Source organism: Phlebotomus argentipes, unplaced genomic scaffold (genome assembly GCF_947086385.1).
Source record: "Phlebotomus argentipes unplaced genomic scaffold, Phlebotomus argentipes genome assembly scaffold_4, whole genome shotgun sequence".
Lineage (NCBI taxonomy): Eukaryota > Metazoa > Arthropoda > Insecta > Diptera > Psychodidae > Phlebotomus > Phlebotomus argentipes.
In genome coordinates, this window is record NW_026776174.1 from 409,595 (window position 1) to 429,890 (window position 20,296).

The 20,296-nt window shown below is 39.7% G+C and overlaps 4 protein-coding genes across 4 annotated transcripts in view; all 4 read right to left on the reverse strand.

Moving 5' to 3' along the window:
- Nucleotides 1-371: 371 nt before the first annotated feature.
- On the reverse strand, nt 372-5,164 carry LOC132257603 (protein arginine N-methyltransferase 5). The gene is made up of 3 exons (XM_059754578.1): nt 4,680-5,164; nt 3,300-4,615; nt 372-613 (listed from the first exon to the last, which is right to left on the reverse strand). The coding sequence occupies exons 1-3, from the start codon at nt 5,068-5,070 to the stop codon at nt 461-463; spliced, it is 1,860 nt and encodes a 619-aa protein (XP_059610561.1). The 5' UTR covers nt 5,071-5,164; the 3' UTR covers nt 372-460.
- Nucleotides 5,165-5,256: 92 nt separating this feature from the next.
- On the reverse strand, nt 5,257-7,569 carry LOC132257792 (coiled-coil domain-containing protein 93). The gene is made up of 7 exons (XM_059754824.1): nt 7,391-7,569; nt 7,121-7,329; nt 6,601-7,063; nt 6,488-6,535; nt 5,762-6,389; nt 5,496-5,701; nt 5,257-5,421 (listed from the first exon to the last, which is right to left on the reverse strand). The coding sequence occupies exons 1-7, from the start codon at nt 7,472-7,474 to the stop codon at nt 5,257-5,259; spliced, it is 1,803 nt and encodes a 600-aa protein (XP_059610807.1). The 5' UTR covers nt 7,475-7,569.
- A 230-nt stretch (nt 7,570-7,799) lies between these two features.
- LOC132257586 (U3 small nucleolar RNA-associated protein 18 homolog) lies at nt 7,800-9,446 on the reverse strand. The gene has a single exon (XM_059754558.1). The coding sequence runs from the start codon at nt 9,353-9,355 to the stop codon at nt 7,820-7,822; it is 1,536 nt and encodes a 511-aa protein (XP_059610541.1). The 5' UTR covers nt 9,356-9,446; the 3' UTR covers nt 7,800-7,819.
- A 364-nt stretch (nt 9,447-9,810) lies between these two features.
- The window catches only part of LOC132257629 (angiopoietin-4), a 32,635-nt gene continuing 22,149 nt past the window's right edge, over nt 9,811-20,296 (reverse strand). Inside the window, exons 2-7 of the mRNA XM_059754617.1 lie at nt 17,185-18,168; nt 16,839-17,109; nt 13,791-13,922; nt 12,791-12,978; nt 12,547-12,733; nt 9,811-10,933 (exon numbers count right to left, since the gene is read on the reverse strand). Coding sequence (XP_059610600.1) covers nt 10,760-10,933; nt 12,547-12,733; nt 12,791-12,978; nt 13,791-13,922; nt 16,839-17,109; nt 17,185-18,168 — 1,936 coding nt within the window. The 3' untranslated portion in view covers nt 9,811-10,759. The remainder of the gene's footprint in view (nt 10,934-12,546; nt 12,734-12,790; nt 12,979-13,790; nt 13,923-16,838; nt 17,110-17,184; nt 18,169-20,296) is intronic.

The window sequence follows — 20,296 nt, forward strand, 5'->3', positions numbered from 1 at the left end:
TCCTCGTCACACCATCAAACTCTCCGCTCTCAAATTGAGTCTCAATTGCTCTCCGTGCTCTGGCATCGCTCTTGCTTTTCTGCTTCTGTGAGGAGATGAAAATCCTCAAGGAATATATCCAGTGTGAATGAGAGACGCAAACTCGTGCCTGTTTTCCCTATTTTCCCCCACTCTCTCTCTCTGGCTGATGGTCTCCGTTTCATTGATAAATCGCCGAGAGAGAGAGAGAGAGAGAGAAAGAGAGAAAATCTCTCCTCCTCATCGCTGGAGCGCGGCTAAAACGTGTCGAACGAACTCTAAATGCACATTTCCCGTAAAAGCGACCCGAAAAAAAACCCACCCAGACGATGAGAGAGAGGAAATGCCTTGAATCTGTCCTTGAGATTTTATTCTTATTGTATTTGCCCTCTGGTTTGCATTAGTAATTCCTTCTCCATCCACAAAAGCAACTTGATGGCCTCTACATGAGAATATCACAGGCGCGACCGTTGAGATTGTGAATATAGGAGATTTGCGGCGATGAAATGCTCCATTCGTACCACACTCGCCTCTGGGCAGCGCGACGCCAGAAATTCACTTCAATTTCCTCGCCAGCCTTCACATTTACTGGATTCTGGAAGAGAGAAACAGGACATGAGAGGAAATACGCTAAAAACTCCTCCTTTCCGCATTGGCGCGAAGATCGTTCGCTAAATATTGTTTTTAATATAAAATAGTGTGTAGCATTTTTATGATAGCTTAAGTGTGTAAATAAAATTTCAAATGGCTTCATTAAAAACTCCTTCGCGCGTCAGCTTCTGTCGCTGTCTGGGACAAAGAAGCAATATATCGAGCGTATAAACAGACTAACAAATCGAAGTGCGCAAAGAAAAAAACACCCTAAAAGCTTCATTAATTGCAAATCTCTGAAATGCATGATTAAAACACACCCAGGACACTCAGTAAAACCATCTCCTGTCTGGCAGAGAATCCACGAACAGCTTTAACATTCAATCTATATATCAACACCCTCTTCTTTTCCCAACCGCAACAACAACAATCACGTTTATGACCATGAAAAAGAGATCAAAAATAGCATCGGAATCCATGGAATGAATCCTTACTAACACGACTTTTTATGAGCAATTGTCCACAGAAACCCTATCAAAATGCATTCATGAGTGGGCGAAGAAACGTTTACATTCTCATTTACAATTCTCTCATCTGAGGAAATCCCCTGATGATTTTCTCCACCCCAAACACAAAGAGAGCGATTAGAGCGATTACAGACTTGTCGCTTATCCTCAAATCAGCGCAAACTGGGATCAATCCTCAACTGTGGCGCTGTACACAGTCAGGAGTTATTCTTCTTTGTCGACACTAGCGACAATTTTTCCTTTGTGTGTCGCTCAAGCGTGAAATTTTACGATAAAATTGCGAAAATGGAAGATTTGCAGAAGCAGGAAATTGCAAGAAGACAATTTTCTATGGGAATCGATGAGCTGTTGAGGTTATGTTTGCAACAACCTTCCCTGGTCGCTAAAATAAGCAACTAGAGAATATTGGCTATCATTTAAATGCGACAAATGACATCAAAGAGTTGAAATTGATATCAAAATGTCGACTTGAGAGCCAGAATCAAAATCTCTGCAGCATTAAGTCTGCTTTTCAGGCCTTGTTCTAGAGAAAAATTGAGGTTAGATCGTTTTTCATGACACATTTCGGCAGAGAAATTAAAAATTCTTGTGTTAATTTGCATTTAGAGGCAATAAATAAATATTTTCGGCTGTTTATTGTCCTCTATGACACTGAAAACCATGAAAAACTGGGAAAAATCAATTGATATATCGAGAAATCGAGTTTTTGTCACTAATTTTGAACGTTCTGCAATTCTTTGCGCAGAAAAATTAATTGATTTGGCGAATTTCGGCAGAGCGCGCTGCCATCGCTGCTCTCGCTTATCCTCCCGTGGTTCACCCGCGAGTCTGTATCTACTCTAAGGCTAGAGTGAAGCGAGAGGAGATAATTTCTTGCTCCCCAACTTCTAATTCAATTACAACCATCCTATTGCGAAATATTGGCGAAGAGATTGGACAGACGGACGATATCAATTATTCAAATGGTAAATTTTCAAGGATCCTCTCTCTTTTTCCCTGGGAATTACGCCAAAAACTGTCTCGTCCTTGGAGCAAATCTAACGTGGATAAACTTTCACATGGAGAGAGAGAAAACGAAGAGAGTTACTTGGCATGAAAAGTCATGCGGAAAATGTAGGAAATCGAAAATGCATAGCATTTATATTTCACATCTCCTTCAAGCCTTTTGATGTTGCAGCGAAAAAGACACATTTTCCCCTGACATTCAGTGAAAAGAAGATGACATAAATAATCTCAAAGGAAATGCTGAAGATGCAAAATTTTCTCATGTAGATTTTCCAACTTTCCACTTAACATGTTTATTTTTAGGGTGGAAAATTGTTAGCAAAACCATTCAATTATATTTTTGTTTGACTGCAAAGAAAAATAGTTGAAAAGAAAATCACTTGAAGAATTTTTGTGGATAAGTTCAAGTGACATTTTTCAACAATTTAACAAAATGTCTTGAATAAATTGCCTCGATTCATGCAGAATGAGATGATATTGATTCTCATGTTCTAAGAGGCTTTGTGGGAAGGAAAATCAGAGCCTATTAACCTAGATTTCTTGAGAAATTCCACTTCATTCTTATATAGATAAAACTTATTATTCAACTTTTCAGTTGTTCAGTTTGTTCAACAAAATTGTGACAATTTAATCAATTTATATGAATTGAATTTCCACAAAATATTTCCTCAGACAGTCGTTGAAAACACTCTTGAGAAATTTATATTTCCTATCAGTGCACTTAATTTAATAATATTGCCACAAATCCAGCAAAATCCGCAACATTGAACCGGAAAAAATAACTCTAAAAAGGAATTGAGTCGAAATCCTCTGTGTGAAAAATTGTATGAAAAGATTTTTCGCTGGAAAATGCAACAAATCCACAAAAGTCGCCCCAAAACTTCTTCTCTCTTTTTCTCTCTTCCTCAAAATAAGCTAAAGTGATTTATCGAAAGTTGATTCTTTTCCACCCAATGTTCTCTTCATTCTCTATTCCAACCATTCCACCTTCGACCATCCCTCGGACATGCCATCAAATTCATCTAATGGATGTTTCATGGAAGGAATCCAACACTTTTCCACACAATATTTGGCCAACAATTTTTGCAAAGCTTCCGTTTTACAAAAAATGAACAGAAAAAGGGGGAAAATTGGCTGAGAAAAGCGAGCATCACTCACCGAAATGGGAATGTACAGGGAGAACCACGAGAGCAATCCCTTCGTGTGGGTCAACGGATGAATGCTGAGCGTAATGTCCTTGTACAGCACAGCATCGAAGTATCCAGCAAATCCATGGAGAACCGCATCGAGTCTGGCTGTGAATGTGAGTCTCTCAAAGCGATTATTGTTGATGACTTTCTCACGATTTGGATGCTGAAATGTGAACAATCTCTTCGGCTCGGCGGCAATGTAGAAGACATTCTTCATATACACCACATAAGTCATCTCCGTGATCTTTCCCTTCACGCGCTGCTGCAGAAATTGATCCTCCGTCTTTGTCACTGAGCGCACTTGATTGTACAACTTGGACGACATTATAGGTTCAATGTGGGACGAATAGGAACTGGGAATACTAATTCCGTCCTCCTTCAGATGCACCTGAGCTCCATCGAGGCATTCTGGCGAGAGTTCATTGTCACCAAAGGATCCCAGCAATTCCGACACAATAATGTCAGCTTTCTCAGGTGGTGAGAAGTCTCTCATGTCGGAAAAGATCAGCTGCACCACTTCCTGAGGCCACATTTCACGCCACAGCGCTTCCAGTGTGTTTCTGGTGTTCTGATTCTTCTCCACCACGTAAATCTTCATCTTCCGTCCCGTATTGGCGCCCGCATTGAGCGCTGAACGCACCAGAGGACCTCTGCCAGCGCCCAGAATCATCACCGTCACCGTTGTCGTTGCCACACGATCATCAGGGACTCTGTCCCTGAGTGCAGCCTCAATGGCACGCTGATAGAGGATGTACTTCACTGGATCCTTCTCGAAGATCTCATAAGTGTACGTGTCGAGGTTGTCGAAGAGCGGCTGCAGTGGAATCTCGATGATGTCATCGTATCCGTCCATCGGATCGGCCTCCTTGAACTTCTCCTGCAGGTGCGTGAGGTATTCGGCGTAGTAGCGCAGGCTGGGATCGTGCGGATTGGCTTTCACGATGAACTTGGCTTTGGTCTTCCGCAGGAAGCGCCCCAGGACGTCCTGGTGTGCCTGCGAGAGGACAGGATAGTTGGCTCTGTTGAAGATGAACACATCGTGCGGCACCACAATGTACTCAATCTGCTCGCCCAGCCACCGGAGGATCTCCTCGTGCGACGGAATGTCCGCCGAGAGGACGAGTGAGAGACGATGCTTGGGATTGTAGTCACAGTGAATGCGGAATCTATTCCACCACGTCCACGTGTCCTCACCAGTGAACGTCTCGTCCTCCTCCACATCATTCCGCAGCTGTCGCGCCACCGCTTTGGGATCCATCATGGGCACTTCAATGAGAATCACGCCTGAAAGATGCAGAGAAAGTCAGTAAGATTCCCCATCAAACAGCAAGACATCAGTGCTTCTCACACTTGCTGTACGTGTTGAGGATCCTCGAGAGGTTAACATTCTTCCCCTGCTTGAGCTTCACATAGATCAGCCCCTGTTGAATCACATGCTCAGCAAAGTCCATCTCCTGAATGAACTTCCTCTCGCTGTTCTCCCGAATCCGCGGATTGTGCGACTCCAGGTCAATCTCATCGGACACCGCGGCAATCACGAACTTCTGCCACAGCCTGGCGGTCAGGACAATGTCCGCCCGGGAGAAGACTTGATGGCGCCTCGCGAGCGGCTCCTCTTGAAACTCCCGGTCGAAGTCAGGGTACACGAGTTTTGTGGTTATCGAGTCGTACAGATTGCTCTTGGCCAGATTTATTGCCTCCCGGATGTCCACACACATGTTTAGGTACAAATTTACCATTTTCACCGCGGTATTGCTGGTATTTTCAGAGAAAAACAGAGAGAAAACAGCGTTTTTTCCAGCACCACCTGAACTTCTCTTGAACAAATTCACCACGCTGAAGTTTTCACCACTTGTCAATTGACGATTTGACAGCGAAACGCCGGCCCGCGAAAATTGAGCAAATGCGCCTTCAAAAACACCGTTTTATACAATATTCTTTAATTTCTCCTGCAATTCGTCATTCTTCTTGCACTCCAGCTGCAGTTGCTTCACTGCTGTGGCCAATTTCCGCTGCTGATCAACAAGAATGAGGAGTTGTTCATTGTAACCGTCTCTCTTGGCCTTCTCATCGTCACATTTGGTCCTCATCTGGAAGCCAGAAAACACAGCATAAAAACCATAAAAACACCTTGAAAATGATTAATAATTTCCACTGAACAAACCTTATTCTTCATCTGACGAATTCCTTCAGCCAGAGATTCGAATTGCTTGAGAAATTGCGCTCTGGAATTCGCTGAATTCTGCGTTGCGCTGTAATTCTCATAAATGGAATTCAGGAGCTCCAATTCCTTGGTCAAATACGTCTTTGTGTCCTCGAGAGTGTTGTAAAGTGTGTAGAAATGTTTCGTCTCGCGATGCTTGGCACTGACTGAAAGGAGAAAAAACTGTGATTTCAAGGAAAAACACACGAAAAGAAGCCTCTTTTCACCCTGATTGTAGAGCTCAAGGAAGCGTCTTTGGTACTGAGCCAACTCCGTTCTGTCCGGAATCGCATCGAGTTGCCTCTGAAGCGTCACAATGGCGCGATTCTGCTTCGCCAGCTGCAGCCTGAGATCCTGCAGTCTCTGTTTCTCCATCTCCACTTCATTCCTTATCGCCGTCTCCTCCTTATCAGGCGTTCTTGCCTCCGTGTCCACAATCTTCTGCTGCAACTCAGCCAATTCCTTCCGGCACTTCTCCTTGAACTCCACCTCTTCCTGCTTCAGAGCGTCATTCTGCAGAACAAGCTCCTTAACTGTGTCCAGAACACTGGAATCACTTGACTCTTCGCGACGACGCAGATCTTCAATTTCCACCCTTGTTTCCTCCTCTTCCTGGATCAGAGCGTTCCTTTGCTCCTTCAGCTGCTTCAGAGCCTCATTCAATTCACTGTTTCCATTCTCAATCTTCGCCAGTTTCTTCTCCAGACTTTGCTTCGTCACCAGAAGAGCCTTAATCTGGTTTTGCTGAGAGATTTCTTGACTGTCTATCGAGAATTCCGCCTTCAAATCCTCATAATTCTGCTTAATTCTCTCCCTCTCGGCATCACTGAGTTGCGTAAACTCCAAATAATCCTCCTGCAAACACAAAGAAAGCATTAGAAAAGCATCAATCACATCCCAAAGAAGCTAAATCAACACATTAATTAACAAATTAAGCAGAAATTAAAGAATACCTGACTGTCTTGGACAGATAAATGAGAAAATAAATGCTGAACATCACTCTGAAATGCAAAAACACCGAATAAAGCAAAAGCAAACACTCCAAACGCACAAAGTTAGCAGAAACCTCATCAACTTCCGACGCCTTGTCCTCAATCTCTTCAGTGCTGAGGCTCTTTTCGGTGCTTTTCTGCCTGTTTGTGGCCAGAAGACGTCCTTTGTCGCCAAACTCCAGCAATGTCACGCGCACTCTCGTGAGTTCATCCTCTGAACTGCCAGCAGAAGCCTTCTTCTTGAACTCCCGCCGAGGAGCGTACAAATGCGTGATCTTCTCAATGTTCTCAAGCACTCGCAAGTTCTTCTCCTTCACAGCTTTGTCCACTTGAAGCTGGAAATGATTGTGGAATTGTCCCACGGCAAAGGATTTCAGTCTCTCCGCCCTCTCAGCACGATTCTCCACGGATCTCTTCACCAACCACTGAATCACCGGGAAGATGTTGATGAAATCCAAGCCCTGAATTTGATGCGGCTCAATCAAGTGTGGACACGACATTTTCGGCAGAACAGCCACAATTTTCTCCGTCAGGGCGCTGCAAAGGGAAGAAGCACAGTCAGACACTGTTGAGCAACTGCTTCCGGTGACTCACATCTTCTGGCCAATGATGAGATTCTCACTGTACAGCAAATCGACGTCCACGTCGAAATCACAGGCTTCCATGCACCAAACCATGCCGCCGACGATCTTGTCAAACGCCGACAAGCCCTTTATCCTCGCCCGGAAGTAGCCTGCGGCCACGAGGATGTCGAAGATCTCCTGCTGCTTCAGATTTTGCTCCTCATCCTCGCGCCGTTCAACCTGAATTGTCCGGAAAGCACTTTCAGTCAACAAGTAAACATTGGCGAAAGGGGAAAAATACCTGTATTTCTCGTCCTTCAGCATCAAATCTCGTAGCCAAGTTGATATTGGGCAGATGTTTGGAAAAGATATCCTTCCCTGACATGATTGGAAGGGATAATTGCACAATTTAGGGTGAAAAACACGAAAAAAACAGGAGTTTATTTTCGCAAGATCAATTGTCACATTTACTAAATCTCCACGCGTGGCGCTCAAGTCGCAAAGGTGTCTAAAACTTCCCGCTCAAAATTCCCAGCAAAATTCTCTCTGAGGCACAATTTATTAGTAAAATGAAGTGTTTTTACCAAAAAACTGTAGCAAATCTCATCGCTGTTGGCTGTGGAAGAACTCAAGGATGATCTTGAGTGGAGAAACAGACAAACATCCAGAATTTATTAGAGTTCAATATGATTTATTACCAAATTAATGCCAAAATTAAGAGCTAAAACAGCTAAAACTCTTCATAATGCTTCAACAGATAAAGAGACACTCTGCCATTGAGATTTCCCACTGCCAGATATCTCCCTCCAGGGGAGAATCTCAAAACATTGGGCTTCGCCTTGGTCAGATTGTTGCCCGGAAAGTTGGAGAAGACTTTGGCGCTCGGGAATTGAGCCAGCTTCAGCGCATCATTGGCTTCACTCGAGCACATCGCCAGGAGTTCCGATGAGGGATTGAAGGTGGTTGACGAGATGGAAGTCACCAGGTTTTTGAAGATCTTCGTCGGCGTTGGCATTTTGCTCAGCAGCACATTTTCCGCATCATAGACGTTCACGATTCCCTGGCCACTGCCCGTGGCGAGGAATTTCCCACTGGGACTCGTGGCTATTGACGATCCAGACACACAGCCGTCGTCCATGAAGCGATGCATCATCTTCTGGGCAGTCAGATCGAAGACAGACACTTCGGAATCTCTGCTGTGCACAAAGAGCTTCCGGGAATCTGGAGAGAATGCCATGGCAGCCACGTCGTGCTCCTGCTTCAGCGTGCAAATCCACTCCTTGGTTGTCACAGTGAGCAAGTGAATCTCACCAAAGCGTCCGGCAACGGCGAGGAATTCGCCATTTGGAGATATCTCGAAATTTCTCATCTTTGTCATGCCTTTGGGCAGAAAGTGCTTCTGCTGCTGTCCCGTGATGAGGTTGTAGGTGAAGAAGCAGGACGTTTTGCTGCCCAGAATCGCCTCACTTCCATCCAACGACAATCGGGCGCATCTCAGTGGGAACTTCTTGAACTGAATGCTGTGCAGTTTGTCGCACTTTGTCTTCTCGATGGAGTAAATCGAAGCTATGCCCCTGAGCCCGGTCACCAGAGCGACACTGGACGTGGGATGGAACTCCACAGACGTCACGAGACCTTCGCAGTAAGTGGATTTGTTGAGATCTTCGAGTCTCTTGAATCCTATCGTGTTCTCGCCAAGTGCGCCTCTTTTCCCCTTCAGCACATGACCGGCCGTCTTGAGGAGCTCATCGTCATCCGAGTCACTCTCAACTCTGTCCATGTCCGCCCATTTGGGCTCTCCCACGATCTTCTGATACTTCTTGCTGAGGTATTTCTTATACTCCGCGCCAGGATCCAGCAAGAGGGACTTTTTGTGCGTCTTCTCGAGACCCTGCTTAATTGTGACCTCCTCATCGTCAGAATCCTCCCAGGCATGCTTCCTTTTCGTAGATTCTCTCTGGGATTCACTCTCTCCGGACTGTTCTTTGAGGTTCTCCAGCAATTTCTCCTTGTTCCCGAAGAGAGACTCCATCAGGAATGCCTGTTCGTCTTCTGGCTCATCTTCTGCCTTTGCTCCTTCCGCCTCTAAAGCTCTATCAACGTCATCCTTGACGACATCGGTGAATCTGAACCAGGATATCTCAGGAAATTCCTCATCCTCAGCGTCCGAATCATTTTTCTCACTGTCACTGGCTAATTTCACAAAGTCCTCATCAAATTTTGACTCCTTCTTCTCCACCACATTATCTTCCACCGCCACATCCATAATTTCTGCCAATATTGTGAATATTAGCAATGAAAAACCCTTCTTTTGCGCACACGAAAAACCACGTGAATCTGTTGTTTACTTCCGACCGTCTGACACTCAGTTTGACATTTACACCACGGCGTGAAGTTGGCAACGCGTGATGGACGCGTAAACAGTGGCATGCAAGTTCTTGTTAGTATTGTTTTGGCTTCACCTTCCAGGTGTAAATTTCCCATTTATCCCCGTTTTCCGTGAAAATATCAGCTTGAAATGTAGTGCAGATCGTGCATAAGTAATCTATGTCCTTGTTGATGGTGTGAATTTTGCTGTTCGTGCGTGATCTTCAGTGTTATCGTGAAAACATCAAGCGAACCCGAAAGTGGGGTTATTTGAAGGAATTTCCCGGTTGACAGCAACTTGTTATCCTGATGCGAGTGAGTTGTTTTTCTTGTTTTTCTCAAAAATCTTATTTATTTATAATGATCTTTAACTACAATTTTCATACAAAATAGACATTTATAACTACTTCATACAACGATATTTACAGTATAATTTTTATTGCTACATTCTTAAAAAGAAATTGGTTACAATAAATCGGCAAGTTTTTTTTTTCCTTCAATTTGTCAACAATTTATCTTCTATTTTCTTCGCTTGTTCTTGATCTTAAAAAACTCCACCTCCTACATTTCATTCCTCTCGCTTCTTCAACTGGGATGACAAAATAATTATAGATTATATAAAAAAATTTCTAAAAGAGATTTTACAGACGAGTGGAAATGGTGTTTTTTTTTGTCTTGCATCGCGCGATTTGCTTTGAATGAAGTTGTGATAATAAAATGGGTCAACATGAGTAAATAATTTATTAAAAACAATATAAAAAAAAACACTTATGAAATCGAATGAAATGATGACACACGAATTAGTTTGAAAGAAGAGAAAATAAGGAGTTGAAATAATTATGAAGATAAGAAAAAAAATACTGAAATCCACAGAATCCCTTTTTTGTGCTCGTTTTTGTTTGCAACTTTTCTTTTGCCTTGTTCTTTTACACACATTTTTCTCTCCTCGAAAGGGGAGAGAAAAAAAAATCCATCATCTAATTAATAAGTTGGAGTATTCTTCGTTGATTGTTTTTATACTTCTTTATATCCTTCAATTGCACTCAAAACCATTTGAATATCAACTAAATTTCCATCTCTTCCTCCTCTCCGTTGGCGTTTCCCTTTTCTTCTTCTGCAAACAAAGAGAGAGAGAGAGAGAAAAGGGATTCCGATCGGAGGATCATGGGAAGAGTTTTTGTGCTCGAAAGGAATTTTGCACACAGTTTGAGAGAAAATGAGACAAGTTTACAACTTTTCATTAAATAAGAGTTAGTTCTTTTGTGCATTTTGTTCACCTAAAAAACACTCCTTCGCCGCCCGCTTACGACGTCGTGAGTTGAGGCCTGGGTCGGATCATCATTGTGGCCTTCTTCAGGGTGTAATCCCAGCCGCGCCAGCGGAACCACACGATTCCCTGTCGCGCCGTCAAGTCTTGCGGATCGTGCAGATACAGACCGTTGAGGCCTCGGCCGCAGGACTTCCACCACCAGCCGCCCTGCAAAGATTGAGAGTGTTTTTCATCCATTTCCTCCGAATTATGGGTCGTTGCGACTTTACAGCTTATATTGACGGCCGCCCGGCGGCGCTAGTGTGAAGTACGAATGAAATACGAACGAGAAGGCGTTGTGAGGCCAAGTTTGGGTTTATTTAGTACGAATTTAAGCTGTCAGAAAAGTTATTTCATTGCGTCTAATTTTGAGGGTGTTTTAGGACAGAATATTCAAAATTCTGTCCAGTTTCTGACCATTTTCCTCCATGGGGAGGTTAAGAAATGTTCTTCCCTAAAAGAAGAATGTCTGGAAACACATAACCTCAATTTGGTTAATTGAAATGTGCTCAAATGGCCAGAAAAACCCAATAAATATGTTGTTTATTCTCATAAAAACATCATTATTGTCTATTTCCTTGGTTTTCACGTGAATTTTCCGGCTTTTCTTGTCTTAAATTCCTCTTATCAGTAAACAATTACGAATTAATATTTTTGACATCTTATTTAAAATGTTATGAAAGTAAACTTGCAACGACGAGGCCTTAATTCGTCTAACTTTCAACGGAAGACAATTCTCTTGAACTTGCTGAACTTCCTCGTCAAAGGACAAATTCATATTTATCAATTAGCTGAGATGGCCTCAAAATTTTAGAGTTATTTCACACGAAGTTGCTAAAAAATGCGTGAGAAATAAAAGTGACAATTTATGCCAATTGTTGAGGTATAATTTTAGGAAAATGCAAATTATAGAAAAAAAAGGTTGGGCAGCATTCAATTTTTTGCCTATTGTCGCATTAAATTGAAATGATTAGTGTGATTATTGTTGATTCTCCAAAAGGACTACCTTGTTTTTTTTTCATGTAGGAAGAATTAATACAATGCCACTAATAATATATTTCTATAATTGCTATTTTTGTCAATTTTGGAAATCTTTTGATGCGAGCCGATTGTGATTATTCGGTTTTTCGTTAATTAATTTTTATTAGCAATTTGGTGGCATTTCTTGAGACACATTGCTGATGAATCACAAGAGCAACATAAGATGTGTGGAATTTATGTTGATATACGCTGATCAAGAGAATATTTGAAATTTATGCAAATATTTTCTGCCACATCGTACATCATTTCTTGATGCTTTTCGCACGATCTCTCAATGATTCTCTAATAAGACAATATAAAGTCGTGAGATATTGGAATATAAAATCCATAATCGACAATATGAATTCTCCTCATTTGACTGATGAGGATGAGAATGGCGAGACATTGAGAAATAATGGTGTATATATATGTGAGAATTAAGGTAATAATTGAATTATTCGGATATACAATATAATAATGTAGTTAAATTTTTATAATTGAAAAATTCCATCCAAATAAGACGCGCATTTTTTCATCACCTCACGTTGCAAATAAGTCACGATTTTTTGGGCTTCCATGAGTGAGTTTGTGTGTTTTTGTTGTATAAGAAGATTTCTGCAAGTTCCTCATCTTCTTCGGCATCCTATTGTGTTGTCATTGGGAGCCGCTTTGGACACAACAACAACAGCAACAAGAATTGTCGGCAGCGGAGGAGGAGGAGGGCATTATGTGTATATTTGCGGACAATCCAAACAACTCACCTTGAGCATACTTGCGCAGTTCAGGGAACTTCTATCATTGTCACGATTGTATGTGGAGAATGGACTATTATTGGATCCGTACCACGGATCGTTCAGTGAATCACCGGCATTGCCTTCGTATCCGTCAATCTCGAGTTTGTAGTAATCAGCTTCTGAGTGAATCTTGAAGTGTGAATATTGCGCGTATCTGAAAAGACAGATGATTATTATCCGTTCGGCACGATGAAAATATCAATTGTCTTGCCTCTTGTTTCCCTCAAAGTCCTCCAATTCCACACGCAGAGCGTAATCTTCATTGTTTGTCAGCATGTAGATGTTTTCATTGCCCAACCAGAATTCCTTTGATGGATCGCCAAAGCCATTCTTGTAATCCGCCCAATCGCGATTGAAGTTCTCGCGGGGTTCGCCAAAGTCGTCACGCCGCTGAATTACCTGATAATTCGAGGAGGGAAAATGATTAACCGAAGTCTGAGAGAGAGAAAACACCCGAAAAGTCGATTTTTCATCTTTTGCGTCTTGTGTATTTCATGAATGTTTCCTAAAATGTTTCTAGACTTTGAATTTTTTAATAATATTTGTGATATTTTCATTTTTTCCACTCGAAAACTGTAAAAAGGCATAAAATGGTCTCTTTGACAAAAATATTAATTCTAGATTTTCCAAATTTTCCTAAAATATTCTTAGAGTTTAATTTATTAGATTGTTTGTCATATTATTGAATTTTTTACTTGAAAACTGATAAAAATTCACGTAAAATATGAAAATTTGATTTTTTAGAACTCATTTGAATAAAATATACTCAAAGACTATTAAAAATCGACTTTGGAAAATAGAAATTTCAATAAATACCAACAAAATCAACTGAAAAATTCACAAAAAAATTATTACAGAGAAATATTAACACTTTAATTAATGATTTGGTGTTTTAATGTAAATTTGATACAATTCTCAGCAATATTGACGCGAAACTTTCAATTTTCTCTCTTGAAAAAGGACGATTTTGACTTTTCGTAGTTTTCGATTCACCCTTTGGTATGCAAATTTCTCAACACACTTTTTGGCTGAGCTTCTCTTTTTCATTTGAGACTTTCCATTACACGAAGGTGGTAGATTTTCCCATAAGATACATTAAGCAACCACAACAGGCAATCAAGGTGTTAATGTACTCTCTTTTGAATCTCCCCCGAAAGATTATTCTCAAGAGAATATTATATCAGAAGAAAAATGAGTAAAAAATTTCTCACCGTCCATCCGCCATCGCCGATCTCTTGCTCGCAGAACACTTTTAGGAACCAATATGTTGTGCCACGAATTTGCAAATAATAAACTCCAGATTGTCGCATTCCAGCATTAAGTAGGTCCACGCATGAGAAACCCTTTAATTATATGAAAGAGGGAAAAAAAAGGAAAAAGCGTATTAAAAAGTAAACAATGAATGGGTATTATGAAAGCATAAATGAGAGAGAGACAGAGATGGCTTGTGTTCGTTGATGGGGAGAGTGAAGAGTGGAAGAAAGTCTTAATTATTGGGCGGCTTCTTTATTTAATTTTTTACCTCTGCGCACTGTTTAAAAAAAAAAACCTACAAGAACGCTTTTTGTACGTCGCGGGGGCTTTTTTTCTTGTTGTTGTTGTTGGTTGTTGCTGGTCAGGCATAAATTGAGAGGATGAATGTGATACAATTATTTCATTTAACATTCTCCATTCAATGAACATTTCTTTCACATTTTTATCTGCTCGTGTCCGATCATACATTGTATATATTTATATATTATACTTATTTATGTTATCTCGAGTGTGTGAGGCCTTTTTTACTGCTCTTACAATCGATTTGAAAGCCAGCATTTAAGAGCTGTATATTCACCAATGTATCAATTAACTTTTTTATCGGGCGGAATTGAATCCCTTAAGCACACAATGTTGCCAGTCAATGAGGTCGAAAAATGATCCAATTGAGGATGTTAAACCGCAAATCGACGGGTGCCTCGAAAACTATAAAAAGTCAAAATCGCCATTTTTCAGCAAAGCGAGTTCAAAATTTTGCATTAAAACAGCTGCGAAATTTGCCAAATTTACTTCAAAATACTCAAAATGCCTTCAAATCGTTCGTTAAAGTGAAAATATTGCTCTGTATTTTTTATTTTGTAAATGTTTTATTGGTATTTATTGAAATTTTTCACTAAAATGTGGCAAAATTAATAGAAAATCTGAAAATATTACTTTTCAAAGTTAATTTTTAATGGTTTTTGAGTGGATTTTATACAAAAAATCAACTTTTCATATTTTACTTGAACTTTTTCTTAATGTTTTCAAGTGAAAAAATATAAAAGATATGAGAAATATTCATTTAAAGTCCAGAAAAAAACATTTTAGGATAATTCTGAAAATCTACAAATATTTTCTAAAAAGACGTTTTTATGCATTTGACTGCAATTTTTGAGACATTTTTCTTGGAAAAATTGTACAGCGTAAATAATGAAAATTCGACTTTTCATTCGCAAAACATGACAATTTTTTTCCATTTGTGCTTTTTCATAGTTTTCCATTCACCCGTCGATATATTAAGACTTTCATTGTACACTGCTTTTTTTCCCAACATTCTCTTCTTCTTCTTCACGTGAATTTCGTCAAAGACGCGGATTTTTTTCCCAAAAGCAAAAATTTTTTCGTTTTAATATTAATTGAGTGATTTCACGATGAAATATTGCCTTACTTTGGCATCATCGTGCGCTCGCGCGTCAGGGAATAATTTTGGGGCACACATATTAAATTGAATTATTCATGCTATATAATAATAATTCCGGAGTTGAATTGGAAAAAAGAAGGTCTAATTAGCATTTTCTGTCTTCACTGGCCAATTAAACTGCAATGTATTATTTTTGTAATTAAAGGCGCGCGCGCGCGACTATTGAGAATTTTGCAACCGTTTAGCAATTGAAACTATTAATGATAGTAGAGTGTCATACATTAAATTATATTCCATTCCACCTACTCGAGAAATATACACAGAGAGAATCAAGAGTTGAATCATAAATTCTTGAAAATGCATATAATATTTATTTGCAAGATTGTGCAGAGAAGAGAATTGCTTGAAAAAGTCTCTGTGCTCTAATTGAAAAAAGAACTTCTCTTGAAAATTGATTGGAAAATAGTTGCAAGTAATTTTATTTGATTCTAATGGATTTTATTGAGTTAATTTAGAAGTCATAAATTTGTATTGACTCTCTGAACTCCTAAATTGTCGCGTTGTGTCTTTTTTAATCTTGCTTTCTCCCTCCTCCTTTGGTGTGTTTCGCTTTTAAAGTTGTACATGTGAAAGAAAAAAAATTCAATGTACTGTATTTTGTATGGCTAAAGCACAAGAAATTTACATAATATATATAAACAAAGTTGCAAAGCGCGACAGTCACGATGAAACCGTAACAATTTGTCCATTTATTTGCAAATTGCAAGCGAAGAAGAAGATAAATACATGTCGACGGATAAATAATATTGTCGTGAAAGATGAAATTAATCGCATATTCTTCATGGATTTTTCATTTTCATTGTCTTGTGAACAAATCAAACATGATTATGGCTCAATTACTATTCTTGGGATGATTTTCTTGGGTGTCATAAAGAATTCTTTTTTGTATGACAATTTATTGAAAATTGGATGTTTTGTGTTGCTTGACTTTTACGAAGTGAAAGATGTTCCTGCTTAAAAGTTGACTCTCAATGACTTTTCTTCTTCCATTTGGAACGTGTTTTTGGAGTTTTCTCTGTGCGCTCTTCGTGTGTGTCTCGATGGTAACTCGATTTTGGAGTATATTGGGAGAGAACTTGTTAGAAATTTGCGTGATTTCTTAAACCAGACTTAAACCGGCTTCTTTATTTTACCATAATAATCAATTGTTAATAAATTATTGTGTGAATAAATATATACATTTAGAATAATCGACCTAAGAAATGCGATATTGAATGCAAGTGAAAGAGGAATATTTAATATTCTCCTCTGTGTCATGCTTGGATTAATTAGAATTGCAAATCTGTGTGAGTTTTTTTTTGCGGCTGCTGCTTATTGAAAGAATTCAGTGACTTAAGAGTGTGCTAAATATTATCTAGATTGAAGTGTTAATTTTCCAGATATTTCTCTCTCTTCTGTCTCTCTCTCCTGATTGGGGAATTCATAATCATGAGTACATTAGAAGTCTTTAAATTCTCATCTAAGTTGATTAGTCATATTTTGTGGTAAAAGAACAAGAATTTAATAAGTGTCTAAGTGGCTTGAATGCGAGAAAGAGAATGATTACCTTGACATCCTTAAAGCTCAAGATATCGGTAGTAAAGGTGGTTACCACAGATGGTTTGTTCTTAACACTTGGGAATATTATTCCACCTTTTCGTGACAGTGGTTTGGAGGTGGTCGATGAATTTGACACTGAGTTCACCGTGTTCACAGTGATGCTCGGTGAGCTCTGTGTTGTTGTTGATTGCGTTGTCGTTCGTTGTGTGGTTGACGTGCTGGCTGAAGGATATGTCGTTGTTGGTAAAGCTTCTGTGAAGTCTTCCACGACGGAGTACCTTTTTTGAGCAAAGAAAAAATATTGATGATGTTTCAATGCTAAAAGAAAAAGGGGGGAAAATCTCTCCGCTCACCGATTAGGATCGTATTCAACGAGACGATCAATTGTGGGATCCATGAGGAGTTCAGCTGGAACGGGTCTCTGTGCCAGCACGGCAACATCGTCCTCTTGCTTCTTCAATCTCTTCTCGACCATATCGAGATTTTCAATGATGAGATTCGTCTTGGCCCGCAAATCCTGATGAATTTCACCTATGGCACGCTCCTGACGCTGTGTATTTGTGAGGAGAGCATCAGATTTTGGCACGAGATCATCCACTGAGCTCTTTGTGCCCACAACAACGTCCCACACTTCGTCCATCTTCTCTGACACGGTCATAATTGGGCGCATTTGGCGCACGAGAACGTCGATTTTGCTGGCTTTTACCAGCGGTGGTGGGGCAGTTGTGGTGGTTGTGTTGAAGAGTGGCATTGGGAGTTCCTGCTGATCGACAACAGCTTCGTGGATATCATTGAGTTGTCTCAGCATTTTGCCCAAATTCTCTGAGGCGATATTAATGTGGAATTGCAATTTCTTGTCAATGGACTCGGTGGAGGTGCGCAATTGATCCAATTCCTTGGACACGTGCTGAATAACTTCGGCATTCATTGATTTTGTTATTTCAATCACATTCATGCTGATGGGCTTCTTTTCGCTCGCCTCGGCATTGATATCGTCCACTGGTAGGAAATTGGAGTCTATTTGATTCTTCAGCACTTCAAGCTTGCTGTCGATCTCGAGGAGCTTCTGATCCAGCAGCAGCAAGCGTGTGTCCAATGCGCTCCCCTTGGCGGGTGGAGTTTCGCCTGTCTTGCCGTCAAAGGCCAATCGATTGTCCAGGGAGAGTAATTTCGAAATGACAACGTCATTCTTGTGAATGTTGTCCGCAACACGACTATCGAGCGCCTCAACTCGTCTCATTAGATGTTCAACCGCTTTGTCCAGATTGTCGATTCGCTGCAATTTTCCCTCAAGTGTTGACACCACGACTTCAAACACGTTGAGAAGTTGCTGCTCCCTGGAATTTGTCGAGAGAGAGAGAGAAAGAAAGAGAGATGTTATTATGAAAAAAAATTGTTCTCTTGTGAAGCTCTATGAGAGAGTGAAAAGAATTGCATACAACGAAATTGAATGCAAATCTGGGAAAAATGGATGATTTTTCATGATGGTTGAGTTTGGTGAAAGAAGATGTAGAAATGAGAGACACAAACACACCACAAGGTGGGTGTGAAATTGCTTATTTCTAATCCACTCGTCATTTTCGTCTTTCCCCATCGTCAATCCATTTATCTTGTGAAATGTGACTCTCTTGGGCTTTCACAATAACTCATGAAAACTGCTCATAAGATGATTTTTATGAATATATCGAAGAAATATATTTCTTTTGTGCATTTTTTCTTCTTCTCTCTCAACTCTTCTCCACCCTCAACTCTCATCTATATATATATTTTCTCTTTTTTCTCCTCTGTGTGGCCACAGTAAATTGTGTGCGAAGTGAGATGTCACGATATATAGCGATGGAATGTAGCGCGAAGAGATATGCTGGAAATTGTATGAATTTACTATATGGCGAGATTGGGTGATTGATGAATGACACGCCTCAAAATGATTTTTCACACTCATGAAGTGAAAAGAAATGGCTCAAATTCGCAGTGCGGTGAAAAAAAAGCCACTTAGACGAATTCCGATTAATTTCAACTCTTTTTTCTTCGTCGTCTTCTTCTATTTTCTACCTTCATGACAACTTTATGCAATGCATGTCGAATTCTTCTTCCTCTCTTAAAGTGTGCAAAATTTGTGTCCAAATTTGTGTGGCGGAGAAAAAGTCGTCTTTTGTTAAATTCACCCACGTGAATCGATTTTTATGTGTTCAATAAAAATTTTTTTGTGTACAATCAAATGTTAAGATAAGGAATTTTAGATCAGTTGCTTCCTATTGACAGTGTAACATTTTTGTAAATTTGTAAATTCAAATTGGCATTTAAATACGTTTTATATTTTTTATGTGCGAATTGGAGACTTGAATTAGAGATTTACTTTCGGAAAATATCAAAAAAAATACCGCTTTTTCCCAAAAAATAGACAGAGAGAAAATAAAATGTGTCACAACTTTTATGAGTTATAAAAGATTTTTTTTTTCACACGCCTCACCTGAAAAGCTATTAAAGTTCTGTAAGATCTTTTATTTAACACACGGTGGAAAGAAAATGGACAGAGTGAGATTTGTGAATTATTCAATCACAACACAGATAATGTATTTCTAATGAATTTTAATTTTCTCTTCTCTTCTTCGGACAAAATTTTCCCTCGCCAACTAATGAGGTGCATAAGATGTTCATTTTCTTTATGGTATGTAGAGCAATAAATTTACACGCACTATTGTACAATTTTTTTTTTCTTTCTTCATATAACAAGAGTGTCAGTCGGAATGTGAGATGTATTTTCTCATCTTCAATTTGCAACATCGGCATGTTGATGGAATGCTCAGCTGATGATGCCTTTCTGTTTGTGCTGTAATTACTTGATCACTGTCGAGGTTGAAAAATTGTATCTCATAGTTTTTTTTCCCTCTCGATGTTCTTCTAATTGTTCAATTTTGTAGGCGTTAATGCGATAATGTCACACATTTAATTTGTTTTTCCTTCACAAACACAGCAAACAATGGAGGTTCTTTTGAATTGATCAATTTTGCCGCTGCTGTTGAAGCTATTGTCACATGTGTGATAAAATATGTATGTATATTGTGGAAAATGGGTTTCCCAACCCATGAATGGTGCGACATTTGACCATTTATTGCTTAATTAAACATTTATTTCAATAATAGCTGTGGTGAAAAATGTCTAAAAAAAATCACAGAAGATACAATGAATTTCCATTGATTATTTGCTCAATTGTTCATCAAACGGTTTTGTCTGTTAATAAGAAATGCGCGCAGGCAAAATGCAAAGATGAATTGTGTTTGACTATTAAATATTCTATTGAAACCTTTAACAGATTATTGTTCAGTCGAGAAGGTGAACGAGTGGAAGATAAAAATTGATATGGTGTGTGAGTCAAAAGAGCACATTTTCAATGTGACTGTGGAAAAGTTTTTACAGAGGAAGGCATTGGAAAAGCTGAAAGTCTCTTTGGTCTATCTAATTCAG

Coding starts and splice junctions, on each gene's coding strand:
- LOC132257603 (XM_059754578.1), bottom strand. CDS start 5,070: ATGGTAAATTTGTACCTAAACATGTGTGTGGACATCCGGGAGGCAATA. Junction 4,616..4,679: donor CCTCAACACGTACAGCAAGT/GTGAGAAGCACT, acceptor TGCATCTTTCAG/GCGTGATTCTCATTGAAGTG. Junction 614..3,299: donor CCCTGTACATTCCCATTTCG/GTGAGTGATGCT, acceptor TCTCTCTTCCAG/AATCCAGTAAATGTGAAGGC.
- LOC132257792 (XM_059754824.1), bottom strand. CDS start 7,474: ATGTCAGGGAAGGATATCTTTTCCAAACATCTGCCCAATATCAACTTG. Junction 7,064..7,120: donor CTCATCATTGGCCAGAAGAT/GTGAGTCACCGG, acceptor TTCCCTTTGCAG/CGCCCTGACGGAGAAAATTG. Junction 5,422..5,495: donor TTCGTCAGATGAAGAATAAG/GTTTGTTCAGTG, acceptor TCTGGCTTCCAG/ATGAGGACCAAATGTGACGA.
- LOC132257586 (XM_059754558.1), bottom strand. CDS start 9,355: ATGGATGTGGCGGTGGAAGATAATGTGGTGGAGAAGAAGGAGTCAAAA.